We start from the raw sequence: 18,810 nt of genomic DNA on the forward strand, positions 1-18,810 counted from the left end.
TAAATTTTTCGAAGAGAAAATTGCAATTATTGCTCATAATAATGCGTCATTTATAGGTAACATCGCTTCATTTATAATAGCATGTAAACGTACTATCTAAAAAACCTTGAGTTTCTGATTATATTCATATGTGAATTTCCATTAATTAATACTATAAGGGAATTAATATAGTTTTCTACATCGAGCTCTAGTTTATTTTAAAATCTTTGACACTTGAATGATATAAAACCAGGGGTGCTTCATAATTGCAATCAACAATAATTGGGGACAAGTGAGTAAAAAAATCTACATGTAAGAATATGTATTTTTCTATAGAACAGGATCCTGCATGAAGACTTTTTGCTTTTAGAAGGCAATCGCACACAAATAGTACAATGCTTTTTACATCTTAAAAATAATTAGTGTAGTCAAAAAACATTATCCAACATAAAGCATTAATCACCACATTTGAAAGTATGAACTACTTGACTATATGACTACAGGGTTGCATCTCCTTTTGAAAACATTAGGCATTTTTTTAAAGTGAGATAAAATATAACAATGGTTTGTGTTAAAATGACAACCCCTTTTAAAGTGACACCGTGACACCACTTATACAGCAATATTATAAACGCTACACACCGATATTACAAACACTACACAGCAATCTATAGATTGTTGTATAGTGTTTCGGATATTGTTAGACAAAAAAATTGTTGTATAAAGACCAGCAAATTGTTGGCCGTCTTTTTTGGGGTCCTTTTTTGCCACGTGGCAGCTTATTATTCGTCCACATGCACAAATGATTGGCTAGAAATTGTGGTATGGTGTTATTTTAAGGGGTGGTGGCACCCTAACATGCCCCTATAACAATTATGTGAAATATTTGATCAGGCTAGCTTATCAACTTGATATTTTCCTTGGCATCAATTTACACTAAGTTAAAAGAGAATCATACCAGATAATATGTAGCAAGATTCATCATAAGATGAGCGTCTTATTTTTGATATACAGAATTAGAATTGATTGGAATGGAATTGGATAGAATTAAATTCTATATCAATACCAAATCTCATGTTTGGTAAAATGAAGAATTTTATTTCTTAAAATGGAAGTAAATGACCTAGCCAGCCCATAAACAAAAGCTGGAGCGGCTCCATCTTAATGGCAACAGGCTTGAAGGCCCGAATCCGGTCGCAATTGGGAACCTCACCGCTTTAAAGGAAGTCACACTTTTTGATAACCAGCTTGATATAGAGGATACTGTGCAACAGTCGTCGCCCGTCGTTCGCCTGAGGCACAACGTAAGCATCCCCATGAGATACCTACACTAGGGTTAACGCAATTACTCATGTATTTATTTATTCATTTTACTTCATTTAAATTAATGTAATGCGTGATTATAAATTAAGTTCCGGGTTTTCTTTGTCGGTTCTTTCCCGGATTGTAAAAGAGAGTTGAACCACATAAAATTATTGCATAATTCTATAAATATGTAATTACATTTAGTTCAAATGAATATTACTAATATGCTAAAATTTGAGTAATCTCCCTTTTCCACGTCCTTTCTCCTTCACATCTACAAACCCTAACCCTACGTAATTATTCGGCTCTGAATTAGTGTATGCTTATGTGGATCTTTACTCACATAATTCGTCCCTAAGTTTGGTAAGGTTTGCAATATATCATCAATAATGATGAAGCATGGATAAACTACTATCGAATACTAGCAATAACAAGTTTTTTCCACAAACAATCCAGATGAATATACTTCGGTAGTTTTGGATCGATCCATTTTGATTTCGGGTGGTCAGTCAAGATACATAAAGTAAACGATATTTCTTGGGAGACTCAAACAAATCAAAATATTGTTGAACATCTAAACTTAAACTTTGGGATCGCCACCAGAGAATCAAGGAGCAGGGAGGTATCTATGAGTTCGAGATGAAAACATCAGTTGATACAGAAGAAAGGGAGCGTGAGGGGGAAAAATACCATTTATATTTTAATATTTTCAATTTTATATATTAATCTCTTACTACCTCCGTCCCTCAAAATTTGCTACACTTTGACCCGAAACGGGTTTTAAGAAATGTAATGGAAAGTTAGTTGAAAAAGTTGGTAGGATGTGGGTCCTACTTTTAAAGTACTCCCTCCGTCCCATAAAAGTTGAGTCGTATTCCTTTTTAGTCCGTCCCAACAAAGTTGAGTCATTTCCTTTTTGAAGAAAAGACAAAACATCTAATCACTCTTTTTTTATTCCATCATTTACTTTACTCTCTCTTATCTTTCCTACTTTTTTTCATCTCTCCTATTTATTTAATATAAATTCTTAACCTCCGTGCCCAAAAGTTTTGTCTCAACTTTTATGGGACGGAGGGAGTATTAGTTTTATAATAAAATGTGAGTAGGAATGTGAGTAGGAATGAGTTAGTGGAATATGGGGTCCACAACCAAAAATGGTAAAAATAAAGTGTATCAAATTTTCAGGGACGGATCGAAATAGTAAACTGTATCAAATTTTCAGGGACAGAGGTAGTATTTCTTTGAAAAATATATCCAAGTTCACGAAGTACAAACAATTTTAAAAAAAAAAATTGGTTGTGATTTTAATATTAAAAATAGATAAAATTTAAACTGAAATATAAAGTTTTAACATATACTCCATTGTATTAAAACTAAATTCATTTTTTGGTTTTTTATATACTCAAATTTAACAAAAAAATTAAATTTTGTCAAATGTTAAAACTGACTTGAACTAGAATTCCAAAAAAATTGAACCAAATTTTGAATTTCGATTTGATTCAATCAAATATACAGTATTCGGGTATTTTGTTCACTCCTAGGTGCGCTGCCCGTTGCAACGCCATGCTTTGGCACTAAGCACGCGACAGCGTGCCTTGGGCAGGCATTGCTCACGCCGTTGTCAATGCTCTAAGGGCATCTATAACAACATGTGAAGATAAATATAGGCACTCACACTACTCGTCATGTGTTTATATCTACTATTTGCAACTCTGTACATGCATAAACAATTATGTTATCATCAATTATTATATTTTCTTTTTTTTTCTTGATTATATATTATAAATAATATTTATAACTAAAATGAAAAAAATCAATAATTATGTAAAATAACTAAACTTTACTTAATTTAAATGAAAAATACATATTAAAATAATTAAATGAAAATAGTGCGTAATTTAGTTGAAACTCAATACATTGCTGAGGTGACCAATACATGCTCACATATATTGGGCACACTTCCTTCCAAGTTGTAATTGCAGACGTCTGAATGGTTCACCGCGTTGATGTCGTCATTTAACACACTATATACATTGAAGCTAAGAATACATGTCATCATAATTGTTGGTTGGTGATTGTCAAAATGGAGGGAGTACTTAGGGCGTGGATGTATTATAAATTAAAACATATTAAAAGGAAATAATTAGAATAAAATAGAAATCATTTGTGTGACATCTCTGATCTTATAAAATTTATTTTATGCGAAAAAAAAGATTACATAAATATTTCAAGCAACCACCAATCTCACGATTTACTTATTAAAACAATCAAAGATAAACATAACATTTCAAATTTCAACTCTGATTTTTTCTTTTGACGAAAAGATATAGTACAATAATATTTATTTTAACTTAATCCCACATGAAGTATATTGACCTCTTCGGAAACGTTTTATCTGATTTTACCTCGTTGAGGACTTTGAACGAGCTGGTTCTACGCGGGACGAATCTCAGTGGTTCAATTCCGCAAACTGGATTTGAGCGAAAATTCATTAACAGGTGAAATTCCTGATGCATTTTTCACTCTGTTGAAGCTGGAGAGGCTCCATCTCAATGGAAACAGGCTTGAAGGCCCGATTCCGGTCGCAATCGAGAGCCTCGCCGCCTTAAAGGAGGTCACACTTTTTGATATCCAGTTTGACACGGAGGATACCACGGAACAGTCGAGCCCCGTGGCTCTCTCCGTCCCCATGCAGGCATCGCCATGAGATACCTAGACAAGAGGTTGATTAACCCAATTACTCATGTATTTATTTTACTTTATTTAGATTAATGTAATGAGTCAAATGTGTGATTATAAGCTCCGGTTTTTCTTTGTCGGTTCTTTCCTGGATTGTAAAGAGAGTCGAACCGCATAGGCTATTAGATAATTATGCAAAATATGTAAATATATTTGTTTCAAATGAAAACATATCTCCCTTTCATTTTCCTTAGTCCTTTCTCCGTCACATCTACAAACCCTAATCCTAACTTCTCAGAGCCACCGCGAGGTTTCATCATACGAAGCCTTGCCGGTTGCTTCATATGCTCCCTCTTCTTCAATAACTCCACTTGTTATTGGTGTTTCGATCTTGTGCTCAAGGCACTCCTGCACTTACCAATGAGGCCCTCGCATCGCATCGTCTCGACGACCTCTCCATATATAGACTTTCTTGTCTTTTCTCTTTCCTAATTGGCAGCCCTTTTTAGTGAAACACAATTCATGTCACTTAAAAGTGGACAGAAGATTGATTATATACCGTGATGTAAATGTTACAATTATATTTGAACAGGTTAACTTGGTTACCTTTTCCTAGGGAAATGTTTACATATATTCTTTTATTTTTTTTCCTTTAGCTAGTTATGTTAATTTGTTGTAAGCAAACCTTTTAAGTATTATATTTGCAAGATTATGGGCAAGCTTGTGACGTGAAACGTAATGTACACTTATATAGTAGTGTCAATAATTATGGGAAGAAGGATGTTTATAGAAGGCAATGCTTCATATCCAAGTCAAGCTTAGGGAAGTTAAAACTTTTCTTGATTTTGAGGTTTGCTTGTCTCATCTATTTTAACTAAATTAATTTTTATTAGTATTTTATTTGACACAGCTTGATAGTATAAGATAATAAGGGAACATTTGACAGGGAAGATAAATAAGACAATGCATGGTAAGAATAAAGTAGCACTATATTTTAAGTTTTTTCAGATAAGATAACTCTAAAATATAGAATTTGAATATGAAAATGTGTATCACTGTTTCTATGAGAATTAAAGGTTATTTACTTTACACAGCTCTCATGTAAATAATTTCGAAGCAATTTATAAAGGTGAAATAAATCTACAATACATGCAGAAAAGCAACCCATACATGTATAATATCGAATCTATACGTACTACCAAGAATCCAAAGTTTCTGTATGCATGCTAATTGATGTGCATGTATTCTGTAAAAGAAACGAAATGAATTTATTGAAATACATAAACTTTGTGAAATTTCAAATATTCCTCCATTATTTTTAAAAAAATGGTGATTTAAAAAAATTATTAAGAACTACTATGTGTTCAAATACTTGAATAACGTTTATAATCTCGATCCAAGACTTCTTAATTGTGTAAATCCGTACATACTAGTAATTAACTTACGTATTAAATTAACTCTATCTCTCACATACACACACACAAACACATGTGCAAAGCTCTCAAAATCTCGTGGTTAGATTCCTAATTAGACATCCTTGTGAGATAATTTAAGTTAAAAATAATGTTGTTTCACTTCACGAGGCCACAAACATGTGCTATACATATCCAAATCATATTCCCAGCATAGCCTTCTGTCACGCGACATCACGTGATCCCACGATTTATTTATCCTAATTTATATTGAAAAAGCTTACTATTTCAAACGGCAATTCTTATTTTTATCTTTTTCTTTTATTAGTGGGTTGTTACATGCCCTAATAAGTCAAATCCGCACCTATTTCTAACTTTCACAAAAGGAGATGAATTCAATACAATATGCAAATGGCAATTAGTTCAATAATACTACTTCATAATCCAGTCTTTAATTGGGGAATGGATTCATTTGATGAGTTTCATATTAATATATACTTCGAATAAAATTATTTATCTTATATGCACAACATAAATCAGATATGCCCAATAAATATGATATCTAATGTAAAATATATAGCAGACAAACTAAATTAATTAAGTATAAAAAGTTTAAATTATTATAAAATTTCTTAATTAATATATTCATCCATTCAATTTAACAGACTACAGATTACAGATCCCACCAATAAATTTTTACAGAGTTTTAATAATAACCCCATAATAAAAGATTAAGATCTTTAACAGGATATAAGAAAAAATAATAATAATCCAATGCTGTCACAGATCAAGATTTGGAAGTTACTGATAAGATGCAACCAGGGAATATTTATTTTTACTGGTCCGATTTAGATCTAGATCCAATACCATTTTATACTTTTAATTTAGGGCCTAACTTATTTATTCCCCTGTCATTTTTATGCATTGTGTTTAAATACAAAGGTGGTTAACAATACTAATAAATTATTTAAAAATGTCACCGTTTAGTTTCAAACGTCCGAGCCATATTATTAAATAAAGATATCATTACGTATAAGATTAATGCATATGAATTATTGAGTTGTTGGTAGGATTTGAGGCTGAGAATATTTGAGATCTTGAATAATTTATATTCTTAATCTCAAATCTTCAAACTAAATGGATTTGAGCATGGTGGGCAAAAATCTTTGTAATACAAATAATTGACCGGAATCAAACTAAAATACTGAATTCGCTTGGATTATGAGCAATAATGGAAGGGGGGAGTGATTGAGTTTAAACATTTAATTCTCTCACTCATTACAAATAAAAATTAGATCATCATTTGTTGAACCCTTAACCATATTAATTATTAACCATAATTAGATAACGATGTGACTGTAACAAAATTAATTCGGGCGCAAATAAACCCCAGAGAAAAAAGAGATGAAAGTACGAAAGTACCCAGCGCATAAAGTAAACAAAAAGTCGAAATTAAAATAAATTTGAAATTGCAGTGTCAGCACTTCTTGTGCCATCTCCATCCACCTTTCCCCTCTCATTTTCTTAAACAAAGCAAACCTCATCTCCTCCACCTCCATTAACAAATCCCACAAACTCTGCCGATACATACACTACTACACTACACAATGGCCTAGCTGTTTCTTGGATCCCGAGATTCTGCCACAATATTTTATGCACCTATATATCTAAATTACTCATAGCCCGCAACGACATGATCTTGTTTTCCTCCCAAATTCGCCTCTCCCTAGGTTCAAACCCATCGGAATTTGTATCATAGATCCTTTTTATGTTTCTGTGATGCCTGTTTTTCGATGCCCTCTGCTTCTCCTTCTCCCTCTCCTCGCATTCTTTTCCCCTGTTTCCAGCCTTAACTCTCAGGGCCAAGCCCTCCTCGCCTGGCGGCGGACCTTCAACGCCTCCGCCGACGCGCTCAGCGCCTGGAGCCCTGACCACGCCACCCCGTGCTCGTGGTTCGGGATCTCCTGCAATTCTAGGAATGAGGTTGTGGCGATCAATTTGAAGTATATTGACCTCCTCGGGAATGTTTTATCGGATTTTACCTCGTTGAGGACTTTGAACGAACTGGTTCTGTGCGGGACTAATCTCAGTGGCGCAATTCCGCCAACAGTTGGCGAGCTTCAGCAATTGAAGTTGCTAGATTTGAGCGATAATTCATTAACCGGGGAGATTCCTGATTCAATTTGCACTCTGCAGAAGCTGGAGCAGCTCCATCTCAATAGCAACAGGCTTGAGGGTTCGATTCCGGTTGAAATCGGTAACCTCGCCGCGTTAACGGAGCTGACGCTCTTCGATAACCAGCTCGTCGGCGGAATTCCGGCGAGCATTGGGAGGATGAAGCAGCTGGCAGTGATAAGAGCAGGCGGGAATAAGAACCTCGGTGGGGCTTTACCTCAGGAGATCGGAAATTGCTCGAATTTAGCCTTGTTGGGATTGGCGGAGACCAGCATTTCCGGCTTCCTACCGCCGTCGCTGGGGCAGTTGAAGAAACTGCAAACGCTGGCAATCTACACCACCCTCCTCTCAGGGCAAATCCCGCCGGAGCTAGGCGACTGCACCGAGCTTCGCAACATTTATTTATACGAAAACTCGCTAGCGGGATCGATTCCTGCTCAATTGGGGAAGCTGCAGAAGCTGGAGAATCTCCTGCTATGGCAGAACAGTTTGGTCGGAACCATCCCTCCGGAGCTCGGAAACTGCAGCAGATTGCTCGTGATCGACGCCTCGATGAATTCGCTAACCGGCGAGATCCCGGAGTCGTTCGGGAATTTGAGCTTGTTGCAGGAGCTGCAGCTCAGCGTGAACCAGATTTCCGGCAAGATTCCGAGCCAGCTCGGCGGCTGCACCGCGCTGAATCTTATTGAGCTCGATAACAACCAATTATCCGGCAGCATTCCGGCGGAGTTCGGCAATTTGCGGAATTTGAGCCTGCTGTTCCTATGGCAGAATCGTCTGCAGGGAAACATTCCGCCGTCTTTATCCAACTGTCAAAACCTCGAAGCCGTTGACCTGTCGCAGAACGAGTTGACAGGTCCGATTCCGAGTGGAATATTCGATTTGCAGAATCTTAATAAGCTCTTGCTGCTGGCTAACAATCTCTCCGGTCCCATTCCGCCGGCGATCGGGAACTGTTCGTCGTTGATTCGGTTCCGCGCCAATGATAATAAGCTGACCGGAAATGTGCCGCCGGAGATTGGGAAGCTGAAGAGTTTGAATTTCTTCGATCTTGGATCGAATAGGCTGTCGGGGATCATTCCGCCGGAGATTTCTGGATGCCGGAATCTCACGTTTCTTGATCTTCATTCGAATTCGATATCAGGGAGTTTGCCGGAGAATTTGGATCAATTTGTTGCTCTGCAGTTTCTAGATGTTTCGGATAATATGATCGGAGGTACGATGAGTTCGAGCTTGGGCTCGTTGATCTCACTGACGAAGCTGGTTCTCGGGGTGAACCGGTTTTCGGGGTCAATTCCGAGTGAGTTAGGTTCGTGTTCGAAGCTGCAGTTGCTGGATTTGAGCAGCAATGAGCTTGAGGGGTCGATTCCGGCTAGTTTGGGGAATATTCCGGCGCTTGAGATCGCGCTGAATCTGAGTTGGAACCGGCTCTCCGGTGGGATACCGAAGGAGTTCACGTCGTTGGACCGGCTCGGGGTGTTGGATGTCTCTCACAACCAGCTCTCCGGCGACCTTCACTACCTTGCTGATCTTCAGAATCTCGTTGCACTCAATGTCTCCCATAACAACTTCTCCGGCCACGTCCCGGACACACCGTTCTTCTCCAAGCTCCCGCTCAGCGTCCTAGCCGGAAACCCGGAGCTCTGCGTCACTGGCAGTGCATGCGCGGCCGACAAGGGTGGCACTGCCAGGCACGGGAAGGGGGCGAGGGTGGCCATGGTGGTGCTGCTCTGCACAGCGTGCATCTTGCTGCTGACCGCTCTCTACTTGATCCTCGGTGGCAAGATCCGGTCCCGTGGGTCCCGCAATGGCGACGTAGACAACGAGGATGATGTGGAGTTGGCAGGCCCGTGGGAGGTCACTGTCTACCAGAAGCTTGACTTGTCAATAACTGACGTGGCCAAGTGCTTGACACCTGTCAACGTGCTCGGCCACGGCCGGACCGGGGTGGTCTACCGGGCTTTGACTTCGGGCGGGCCCACCATCGCGGTCAAGAGATTCCAGTCTTTAGAGAAGTGCTCGGCCTCTGCATTCTCGTCAGAGATCGCGACACTAGCCCGCATCCGGCATCGGAACATCGTTAGGCTGCTTGGGTGGGCCGCGAACCGGAAGACCAAGCTATTGTTGTACGATTATCTTCCTAACGGCACATTAGGGGCATTACTGCACGACGGACAAGGGGAGCGGGTCGAGTGGGACACTCGGTTCAAGATAGCGTTGGGGGTCGCTGAGGGCCTCGCTTACCTGCATCATGACTGCGCACCGCCAATCCTCCACCGCGACGTCAAAACGCATAATATTCTTCTCGGGGATCGGTACGAGCCGTGCTTGGCTGATTTTGGACTAGCAAGGTTTATGGATGGTGAAAATGCTGGCTCATTTTCAGCACACCCCCAACTTGCTGGATCATATGGTTACTTTGCTCCAGGTAATAATATTCATATGTTCTCTTTTACATGTTTTTCTTGTCCATACCCAAATCCCTTACATATTTTGATGTTTTTCTGTTAGAATAACACATAAATTGATGGCTCCACTACTACTTTGGTAGAAACAAAGTATTGTATAGTTGAGTGATGTTACTAGTTTTTGGGATTTGTAGTTATGTTTATAGGAACAGAAATATGCATGTGAAATCATGTGATTTTTTGTCCACATATTTGTCTCCACATACCCTGTCTTTTACCCTTTCACCACTTTCTTGAAAACTTTTGGATCTCTCTAACTTTTTGTTTCCTTTTTTGCCTTTGCAGAGTATGCTTCCATGGTGAAAATAACGGAGAAGATCGATGTCTACAGCTACGGCGTCGTCCTACTAGAGATCATAACTGGCAAGAAGCCAGTCGACCCTTCGTTCCCAGACGGCCAGCACGTTGTCCAATGGGTACGCAACCACCTGAAGAGCAAACAGGACCCGGTCGACATAATAGACCAAAGTCTTCGAGGCCTCCCGGACACACAAATCCAAGAGATGCTCCAAGCCCTCGGAATCGCCCTTCTCTGCACGAGCAACCGGCCTGATGACCGCCCGGCCATGAAAGACGTGGTTGCCCTTTTGAAAGAGATCAAGCACGAGCCCGTGGCAGGAGCTGACCAAGCTCACAAGCCCGCAGCTAGGTCGCCTAAAGGGTCTGAGGTCCCCACCTCATACTCGTCCTCATCAGTGACCCCGTCTCAGCTGCTGCTGCTCCAAGGATCATCTAATTGCTCCCTGGCTTACTCCTCCTCTTCCACAAACTACAACAAATGAGCATCAATGATTTGTTGAAACCACTTCTTTTAATTTTTTGGATTTTTGTTAGGAATAGGACAGCAGTTAGATGGCAATGTAAAGAGGTAGGCGCATTATTTGATTATAACATCAAGATCATTGTTACATTATCTAAAAAGGAAATGAGCAAGTTTCTTATAACTAAACTAAATCCTATAATTTCATGCGACATTAAATTTTACTACTATGTATAGTAAGAATCATTGTTCAATAATGCTTGCATGGTATATATTAAAATGAAAGATGCAACCTTGTTAGGTTGCTTTATGGACAAGTCATTATCAATCAAAGAAGCACAAGGAAGTTTGATTGGGCAGGCATATGCCTTGTTTTTGTTCGTACATGATTTTGTATTTATTCAAAATAATTATAGAGCTGTGGTTAGGGGCTTGATCAAAATCATGATAAGATAACACACAATCTAATGCAATTTCGTTATCTTACGAAACAACAAAACTTACATTCAATATTTAAATAATGTCACATTAATAATAATCTCGCGAACACGCAAGATAAATATTTTCCGTATCCCCGGCTCCCAAAAGCCCCACCTCAACTCCAACACTTTTTGTCCCATAAATGTGAAAGGATGAGCTAAAAGGACCCCCACCATGTGAGATGGATGCAAACAACATACCATACCAAAGTTGATGATGCAAAAATTGACAGTTTGGCCTATGCTCATATCCTTTATTGACAACCAAAACCTGTCTTATCATCTGCCATTTTACATATGTAATTTCATTCTCTAAGCCTTAAATTTACACCTCAAAAAGCATACGCGAGAGCAACCTATAAAGGCAAATGGGGTCACCACGAGGCATTAAAATTCAAAAAGCAAGTTGTCATCTATTTGAGAAATGAGATTTTTCTGGCCTGAAATTCCACAGAGATATCAAGATAATATTTTGGGCCCTCTTTTGCTACTTGAACTACTGAACCTAACCACTTTGTAAATCACAATTTTATAACTTCGACCGCCCTCTGATTTCAGTCGAGCGAAACCATACGCTTGAGATAGTGTTGACAGATGACTTAGTGGAAAATAACATATGATGTGAGGAAGATGCAAACAGGGCTACGATGATCAATATAGCTCTATTAATTTCTGTTGAGAAAGTAGGGCTCCATCATTATTGCATTAAAGGGGAAGCACCCAGGGGCGGAGCCAGGAATTTGCAGGGAGGGGGGCAAATTTATCTATAAAGAAAATTTAAGAATTTGAGGAGGGGCATTTAGTGAGAAATTAAGAGAAATAAATTTTACAATTGGTAATATATACATGGAGAAGAAAATATGAGTTGGGCAAATGCTCCTCCTATGCCTTTACTACATCCGCCCCTGGGGCCAGGATAATCTAGTTGGAAGTGTCGGCTCAAGTTTACGACAACATGTTCGTGCCAAGGGTATTTTAGCCATTACACTTCATCCCTGACTTAACTAACGGAATGCACTGAACTATCCCTCAATTAGAGGTAAGCTAAATTCCATGTACAAATCCACATCAAGAAAGCTATACACCATGTGATTCGTATCCAAACATAGGCAGTTGGTCATATATAACGCTCCAGTCCCTACTTATTTGCCGACTTGAACATCCATTTCGACCTTTCGTTTGTCACAGCAGGGAGCTTACTAGGAACTCAACTCGTGCACTCAACAACATTTACATGCCGAATTTATATCACAAAGAGAATCACATGCAGAAACAAAAGCTCAAATGCACCAGCAGTTAATCCTTTGCAAAAAAATTATGCATGGACCCCCACGTACATATTTGTTATGTGGAGTAATAAATTCTAACAAAGGAAGAGGAATTGATTTTTTGAGATGGGAAGAAAAGATTAATCTGACAGACACCCAACTTAGATGGCAAGGACAAGATCCTCTTATAGGGTCCCCTACATGAGTTGATGGATGGCCACATGATGTCTGAATGGATTTTTGAAAACATTCTAAGGATATTTTTGGAAATAATAGTCTTGTCAAGTTCATCTGAATCAAGAACTCTAGTGTCGAAAGTCATATTATGTCGGGAACCAACAAAATATTAGCTAATCTGGACAAGCATAGCAACAGAAGCTACATACATAATGGGGTCAGTAGGGGTAGTATATTTTTTAGCAGCATTTAGCATCAATGATATGTAGATTTATGGTTAGTTTATGAATTTTCCACTCTACCAGAATTTCCTATTGATTATATTAGTGATCTTACCTAAATTTGATTTTATTGACATGTAATAGTCTCCTAGTGCTGATCAACTTTTAAAGGAGTTACAAAGCATTTAATCCTAATACTCACTAAACCTTTCGAGTAAGTATTCGACGAGATTAGTCCTCAGTTATGGCATCAACTGTTAAACACTCACAATTTAATAAAAGAAAAAGAAGAAGTACGAACTTGCTTGAGGAGATAATGAAAAGGAATTAATATATATTACACGAGATTGGTATTGTGATACTATGTCATACACAAAAACAACTAATGCTAGGAAACAAAAGCATGGGAGTAGAGAAGGCTAGTACCTTCAAACTGGAATTCAGAGCCAAAACCACAAGACTGCTGGAGTATTTTGTGGAAAGAAACACCACTAGAACTTCTATGACTATAATTCATTGACTCCTCAAAATGCGCTGCCTTGATCTCATTCTCACTAACTTCATCCACAGTGTCTTCTTCCATAGCCTCTGGCTTTTGCCTCCTCCTCTTATCTCTCTCGATATCCTGCCGGTATGTGAGCATAAAGAATGAAAACGATAATATGAAAACAGACTACAATATCCTATCTTTGTGCATAATGAAGAACAACGATCTCTTGTATTTTCTCTAAGCACAATAAATAAGTTATATTCCTAAGTTCCTGTTGAATAAAATCCTATAATTCCAAAATTTAAGCCGAAAAAAAGCTTCAACTGCTCTCAAACATTGTCGATCACTACTTCAATGCATAAATATTAGAACTAATTCTCACGTTCCTCATCCCTCTATATCCACCTTCTACGTTCCTCACAGATCTGAGACATCGTCTCAGCTTTTTGCACCACCAACGTCATCATACCCTACTTCTTTCAGTCCATCCCCGTTTTCATGCTTTATCAACCATTCTCGGTCTGAAAATATCTCAGTATCCGATGCAACATTGCAGTATTCACCGGGTTCAATCTGAATAACCTTAGATTCAACACTTCTCATGCCATCCCTATTAGAATTGGGCCAATCTTCTCCATCAAAGGGATGGCTATCCAACTTATATACTGAAGCATGATCATTTACTAAGTGGTTTGCATTGAAAATTAGCAACAACAACGCAAATGGAATCTTTCTGTTCTTCCCCTGTACCACAGATACATTCTAAAATATTCAAAATAAAAAAAAGTTCAAACTGAAACCTACAAACAGGTGAAGAAAAAATATCAAGAAAGTGCCTTAATTAGTATAATGTCTCCTGAAAACAGCTCATGTTCTTCCATATCTAGCAGGATTCATCAATCCAAACCACTTGAACCAATTTTTTTCTCAATAGTATTACCAAACAAAACTCACACGATAAAAAATCAAGAATAACCTCAATTTTGAGAATCGAGCAACATTGACAAATTAAGAACCAATGCAAGAGAAATTTATCCGCCTAAGCTAAAAAAAAAAACAATGAAAGAGACATCGGTGAATTGAAGTGAAAAGAAGACTTACAAATCAGCGGTTAGTGCAGAAGAGTATGAAACAGCCATGATTTCCGAAAGTAGAAGTCCGAGGATTGTTTATTCTCTGGAGAGGTGCTGTTAGCTGTAGTGATCCTTGCATAGATAGGAAGGACGACCGGTTTTGGGATTTTATTTTTCAGTTGTATTTGTATATATACATTACGGTAATTATCACTTCATTTCACACCCCTTACTTTTAAATTGTCTCCCATTTCTGCTTCTATATTTTATAGAAAAAGAAAAGAGGGCCCAATTGAAACTGGATTGGGCTTAAATACAAAGCAGAGGGCCCAATAAGCTCATCTTTTTCCCGCTAGTTTTCTTGTGCAATTTTTTTCCCACTCAATTTTCGCGGCTAAACAGTTGTATGTGTTTGAGTGAGATACGAGGTGATGAACTCGAGAGATATAGCTCTGTTTTCCGCCGCAGCAGTGTTAGGTGCGGTGTCCTCCGCCGTCGCCTTCACCCACTTCTTCAACTCCAGAGAGCCCAAAAACAGCTGCTCCCCCCAAAACGGTGTCGTAAAGAAGAAACCCTCTCGGCAGAACCCCTTCGACCCAGCAAAACGAAACGGGTCAGTCGTGTTTTGAAACTTTTCACGCAATCTATGTACAAGTTGCAAAAACATGACTGATTATTGTGTGTGATTATGTTAGTTGATTTTATTAAGGTTGCATTTCGAATGATTAGATTTAGAAAGGGTTCCAGGGGTTTGGCTTCATATTTGCTTCTTGCTTGCTAGATCAATCCATTTGAATACCCATTTTTTGAAATTAAGAGAAATGCTTATAATGGCTACATTTTATTATCTACAGTTGTGAGACTTGTTTGGAGTTCTAAACGCTACAAATCTTTAACTTAATAAATGAATATTTTCGAGTAAAATTACCAAAATTCGCATGACAGCACCAAATAGCAGTGACGGCTAGCTGAAAATGTTGGATCTTTTATAGTTTCCTGAGAAATATTGTATTCAGGTTAGCTAGCTGTGACGGCTTCAAAGTCAAAATGATGGCCGTTTCTACAAATAGTGCTGACCGTTTTAATGGTGTTTTGTTGCTTTGTGCAAAAGTAAGTAACTTAGATCGAAGAGTTTAAAGTCGAGTCACACAAATCAAACATTAAAGAGTTAACTAAAGTGATGGCCACTTGACTTTATTTTGCTCGAAATATTCCTTGCTTGGATCAGGAACGCAAGAAAAGGATCCTACTTAAAGTTTCAATTCTTGTGTGGAAATTATTCTTATTTTTGTTTGTGGATGTATATGTGGGAGAAGATAAAAGAAGTAAAGCACAGTCTATGATAATTTCGCCCCCTGCCTCCAATTTTATTGTCCAGAAGGAAACATGTGAAATTCTCCTTTTTAAGTATTTGCGTTGCAGGTATCTGTCTTGGGATGACTATTTTATGGCCATTGCATTTCTATCAGCTGAGAGGTCCAAGGATCCAAATCGACAGGTTTAGTTGCACTTTGTTAGTATATCAGCACAACTATTTTGCATTCAGATGCGTTTATATTCTAAGTTCGAACAATGTAAAAGTTTCTCACAATATGTGGTTTTCTTAGTATGTCTAACTTGTTTTTTTCCTTTCCATTAGGTCGGTGCTTGTTTGGTGAGCGAGAAGGGAATCATACTAGGTAGGAGTGCTTGATATGTTTTGCTTTTTCCAAGATTATAGCTGCCTGGCTATTGAAAGAGCTCTTTTTTCTGTGCAAATCTTTTACTACATGTTATAGCACAAACCACCTTTCCACCTATTATTTTGTCTTTCTGGTTCTACTTATACCTTAGATTATGGTTACATCTTCTTTGTCCAATTTATTGTAAAACCGCTTAAATAAGCAATATCACCTATTCACCTATTCACCTATTTGTGGTGTTAATGAATACTCCATATCTTTAGCTGGTTTCTGATTATTTCTTCTCTCAAGGTATTGGCTACAATGGGTTTCCACGTGGTTGCTCAGATGACAAGCTACCATGGTCTAAGGTTAGCAGTTCTCTATATCTAATGAAGAATCAAGTTTATTGATTTTCTTACTCCTACCTGTGTTTTTCAGAAATCCAAGAGTGGGGATCCCCTGGAGACGAAGTACCCGTAAGTACTATAAAATCATGACTAAGAGTAGATTGCTCAGCTACTATTAATTTCTGCTTCTCCGTTTGTTTTCATTTTGCTCTCAGAATTATACCTAACGTCCCGTGCATTCTAGCAAAATGGTGAAGTTTTAGCTGAGTCCTTAGTCTTGCTTCCTTGCAGTTATGTATGCCATGCTGAAGTCAATGCTATCTTAAACAGAAATCATGCATCTGCTGCAGGGCAAGTCAGTAACTTTATTTTCTTTGTCACTTTTGCTTGCTCATTTATTTCTAAATTCCTGTTTACAATTTCTGACTCTTCTGTACATGATTTACCATACAGAGGCTTTACGTGACCATGTTTCCTTGCAACGAATGTGCAAAGATTATTATTCAGGTGTTTAAAAGCATCTCTATCTCAGATTCTCACTTAATATCTCAAGTTGCGCATATACAACAATGACTATGCAAATGCTTAGAAATGGGGTCAGGTCGATATAGGTTAAAGTTATTTGGTTCTGGCTCCTGGTAAGTTAAATATTGTTTTTTAACAGAGAATTTTACAAGTTCGGTAAACTATAGACTTATTTAACATCTACTGGAAGCGGAACATATAGTTAGTCTTTCGAAAACTTGCTTCAAATGGCAAAGGCACTAACTTAATTCATGAACCCCTGCCCAAATATTGCACATCAGAGATTTACATATATGAGCAGACCTCATTATCAATCATACTCTCTTTTACAGTATATATCCTTTATACGCATTTGTAGATACTAAAATCAGATCCTAGTGTTTTGAACAACCGTTGTTCTAGGCATTGTCCTTATTAAAATGCCATGGATTAATGGCAATCTGCTTTGTGTATATTTCTGTTTTTCTTCTGCTGGTGATTAATAGTTTTAGTTTTCAGTCAGGTGTTTCAGAAGTTATCTACTATGTGGAAAAGCATCTGGATAACCCGGATGTTGCTTATGTTGCTTCTCACAAGCTTCTATCTATGGCAGACATAAAAGTAAGCAAAAAATCACATTTAACTTTGAGAATGTCATTAAGAATCTTCTAGAGACAAGATTCTCTCTCACATGTTTTTACTGAGTTAAATCATCAATCTATTGCTTTAAACCTACTACTGCGATAACCATTTATTAACCTATGAAAGAACTGGACTTGCTTATAACTGACATAAAGATTTATTTTTTATAAAGGTGAGGAGACATCAGCCTCAGATGGATCAGATCTTGATCAATTTCTATGAATTATAGGAACTTGTAGTTTATCAATATGACTTCCTTGCATCTGCTGTAAATGAGTACCTTGGGAAAACTCATAGAGAAGAGTGGAAGGCTTAACGCCGAGAGCAAGATGAGCTCCACATGTTTAAGATTTCATGATGTTTGCTTGCCTTGAAATCAAAGTTTGGTGGCTTTTATGGTGGTGTATTGGAGTTTTACAGCAGTGATATCGACCGATGATGTATACAAATAGATGTGCTTTGTTGTGTCATGTGTTTGTGAAGATCATGCAACTTCAGCTTCGTCAAGTTTTTTGCAGTTTGTGAAGAGAGTTTTTTTTACCTTCAGTTATAGCAGCAGTAGTTACTTACATAAGCCATTGCTGCTCTATCCACATGAAGATATGTATGGTGTTAGTATAGTTATGCAATATTTAAAATTTATGGGATTTGGATGTAGTAGTAATATTTACCATGGGCTTTTTAATAAATTTGAAGAAAGACCAACACCAAATCTTTCTACTAGTTTATCAAGGATTAAAGGCAAAGAAAAGGATTATTTGTTTTCAAATACATAAACATTCACTTTTTTCTAGTTTTTTCTCTAAATTTTTTAACTCTAATTATTTAAATTTTCAAATTTTCTACGGTATCTTTTTGCAAAGAATTATTTTCCTCCAATTAAAACTCACATGTTCTTTAGATATGCCAATAAGACAACGTTACTTTCGAAAGCAACGATAACTTTTATTTAAACTTAAATATATTATACGTCCAAATAAATAATAAAAGTAAATAAAGAGATAAAAACATAGAACCATTTTTTAAAGCAACTCTTAGAATCTCAATTAGATGAATTTTTTTGTGTGCTTGAAATTCGTAACCGTTTTTTAGAGGCGTTTCTTGATAAATTCAGTTTATATAAATTGTCGAACAAAACTAGATAAATTTTATGCAAACTAGTATAGT

At 37.7% G+C, this 18,810-nt stretch overlaps 2 protein-coding genes and 1 long non-coding RNA gene across 6 annotated transcripts; 2 read left to right on the plus strand and 1 right to left on the minus strand.

Moving 5' to 3' along the window:
• Window positions 1-7,154: 7,154 nt before the first annotated feature.
• On the plus strand, window positions 7,155-11,002 carry LOC125188533 (uncharacterized). Its single transcript, XM_048085451.2, has 2 exons — window positions 7,155-9,978; window positions 10,304-11,002. The coding sequence occupies exons 1-2, from the start codon at window positions 7,155-7,157 to the stop codon at window positions 10,798-10,800; spliced, it is 3,321 nt and encodes a 1,106-aa protein (XP_047941408.1). The 3' UTR covers window positions 10,801-11,002.
• Window positions 10,657-14,704, minus strand: LOC125188534 (uncharacterized). Of its 2 annotated transcripts, XR_016130722.1 has the most exons (3): window positions 14,515-14,704; window positions 13,350-13,548; window positions 10,657-10,787 (listed from the first exon to the last, which is right to left on the minus strand). It is a non-coding gene; the product is annotated as an uncharacterized LOC125188534 (long non-coding RNA). The 2 variants fall into 2 exon arrangements; XR_007170744.2 differs by lacking the exon at window positions 10,657-10,787 and having other exon boundaries at window positions 13,238-13,548.
• Window positions 14,705-14,872: 168 nt separating this feature from the next.
• LOC125187582 (Cytidine/deoxycytidylate deaminase family protein) lies at window positions 14,873-18,332 on the plus strand. Of its 3 annotated transcripts, none has more exons than XM_048084207.2 (9): window positions 14,873-15,099; window positions 15,895-15,984; window positions 16,126-16,165; window positions 16,460-16,518; window positions 16,589-16,626; window positions 16,789-16,852; window positions 16,951-17,004; window positions 17,521-17,622; window positions 17,816-18,332. In XM_048084207.2, exons 1-9 carry the CDS (start codon window positions 14,893-14,895, stop codon window positions 17,870-17,872), a joined length of 711 nt encoding a protein of 236 aa, XP_047940164.1. In that variant the 5' UTR covers window positions 14,873-14,892; the 3' UTR covers window positions 17,873-18,332. The 3 variants fall into 3 exon arrangements, with proteins under 3 accessions (XP_047940164.1, XP_088914614.1, XP_047940165.1); XM_089058488.1 differs by having other exon boundaries at window positions 17,525-17,622; XM_048084208.2 differs by having other exon boundaries at window positions 15,909-15,984.
• Window positions 18,333-18,810: the final 478 nt, after the last annotated feature.

Source organism: Salvia hispanica, chromosome 5, assembly GCF_029641045.1.
Source record: "Salvia hispanica isolate PSC_SH4W2 chromosome 5, Shi_PSC_v1, whole genome shotgun sequence".
Classification (NCBI taxonomy): Eukaryota; Viridiplantae; Streptophyta; class Magnoliopsida; order Lamiales; family Lamiaceae; genus Salvia; species Salvia hispanica.

What these genes read in the sequence shown, in the direction of transcription:
- LOC125188533 (XM_048085451.2), top strand. Translation starts at nt 7,155, where the DNA reads ATGCCTGTTTTTCGATGCCCTCTGCTTCTCCTTCTCCCTCTCCTCGCA. An exon ending in ATATGGTTACTTTGCTCCAG is followed by an intron (nt 9,979 to 10,303) that starts GTAATAATATTC and finishes TTGCCTTTGCAG; the next exon opens with AGTATGCTTCCATGGTGAAA.
- LOC125187582 (XM_048084207.2), top strand. Translation starts at nt 14,893, where the DNA reads ATGTGTTTGAGTGAGATACGAGGTGATGAACTCGAGAGATATAGCTCT. An exon ending in GACCCAGCAAAACGAAACGG is followed by an intron (nt 15,100 to 15,894) that starts GTCAGTCGTGTT and finishes CTCCTTTTTAAG; the next exon opens with TATTTGCGTTGCAGGTATCT. An exon ending in CGAGAAGGGAATCATACTAG is followed by an intron (nt 16,166 to 16,459) that starts GTAGGAGTGCTT and finishes TCTTCTCTCAAG; the next exon opens with GTATTGGCTACAATGGGTTT.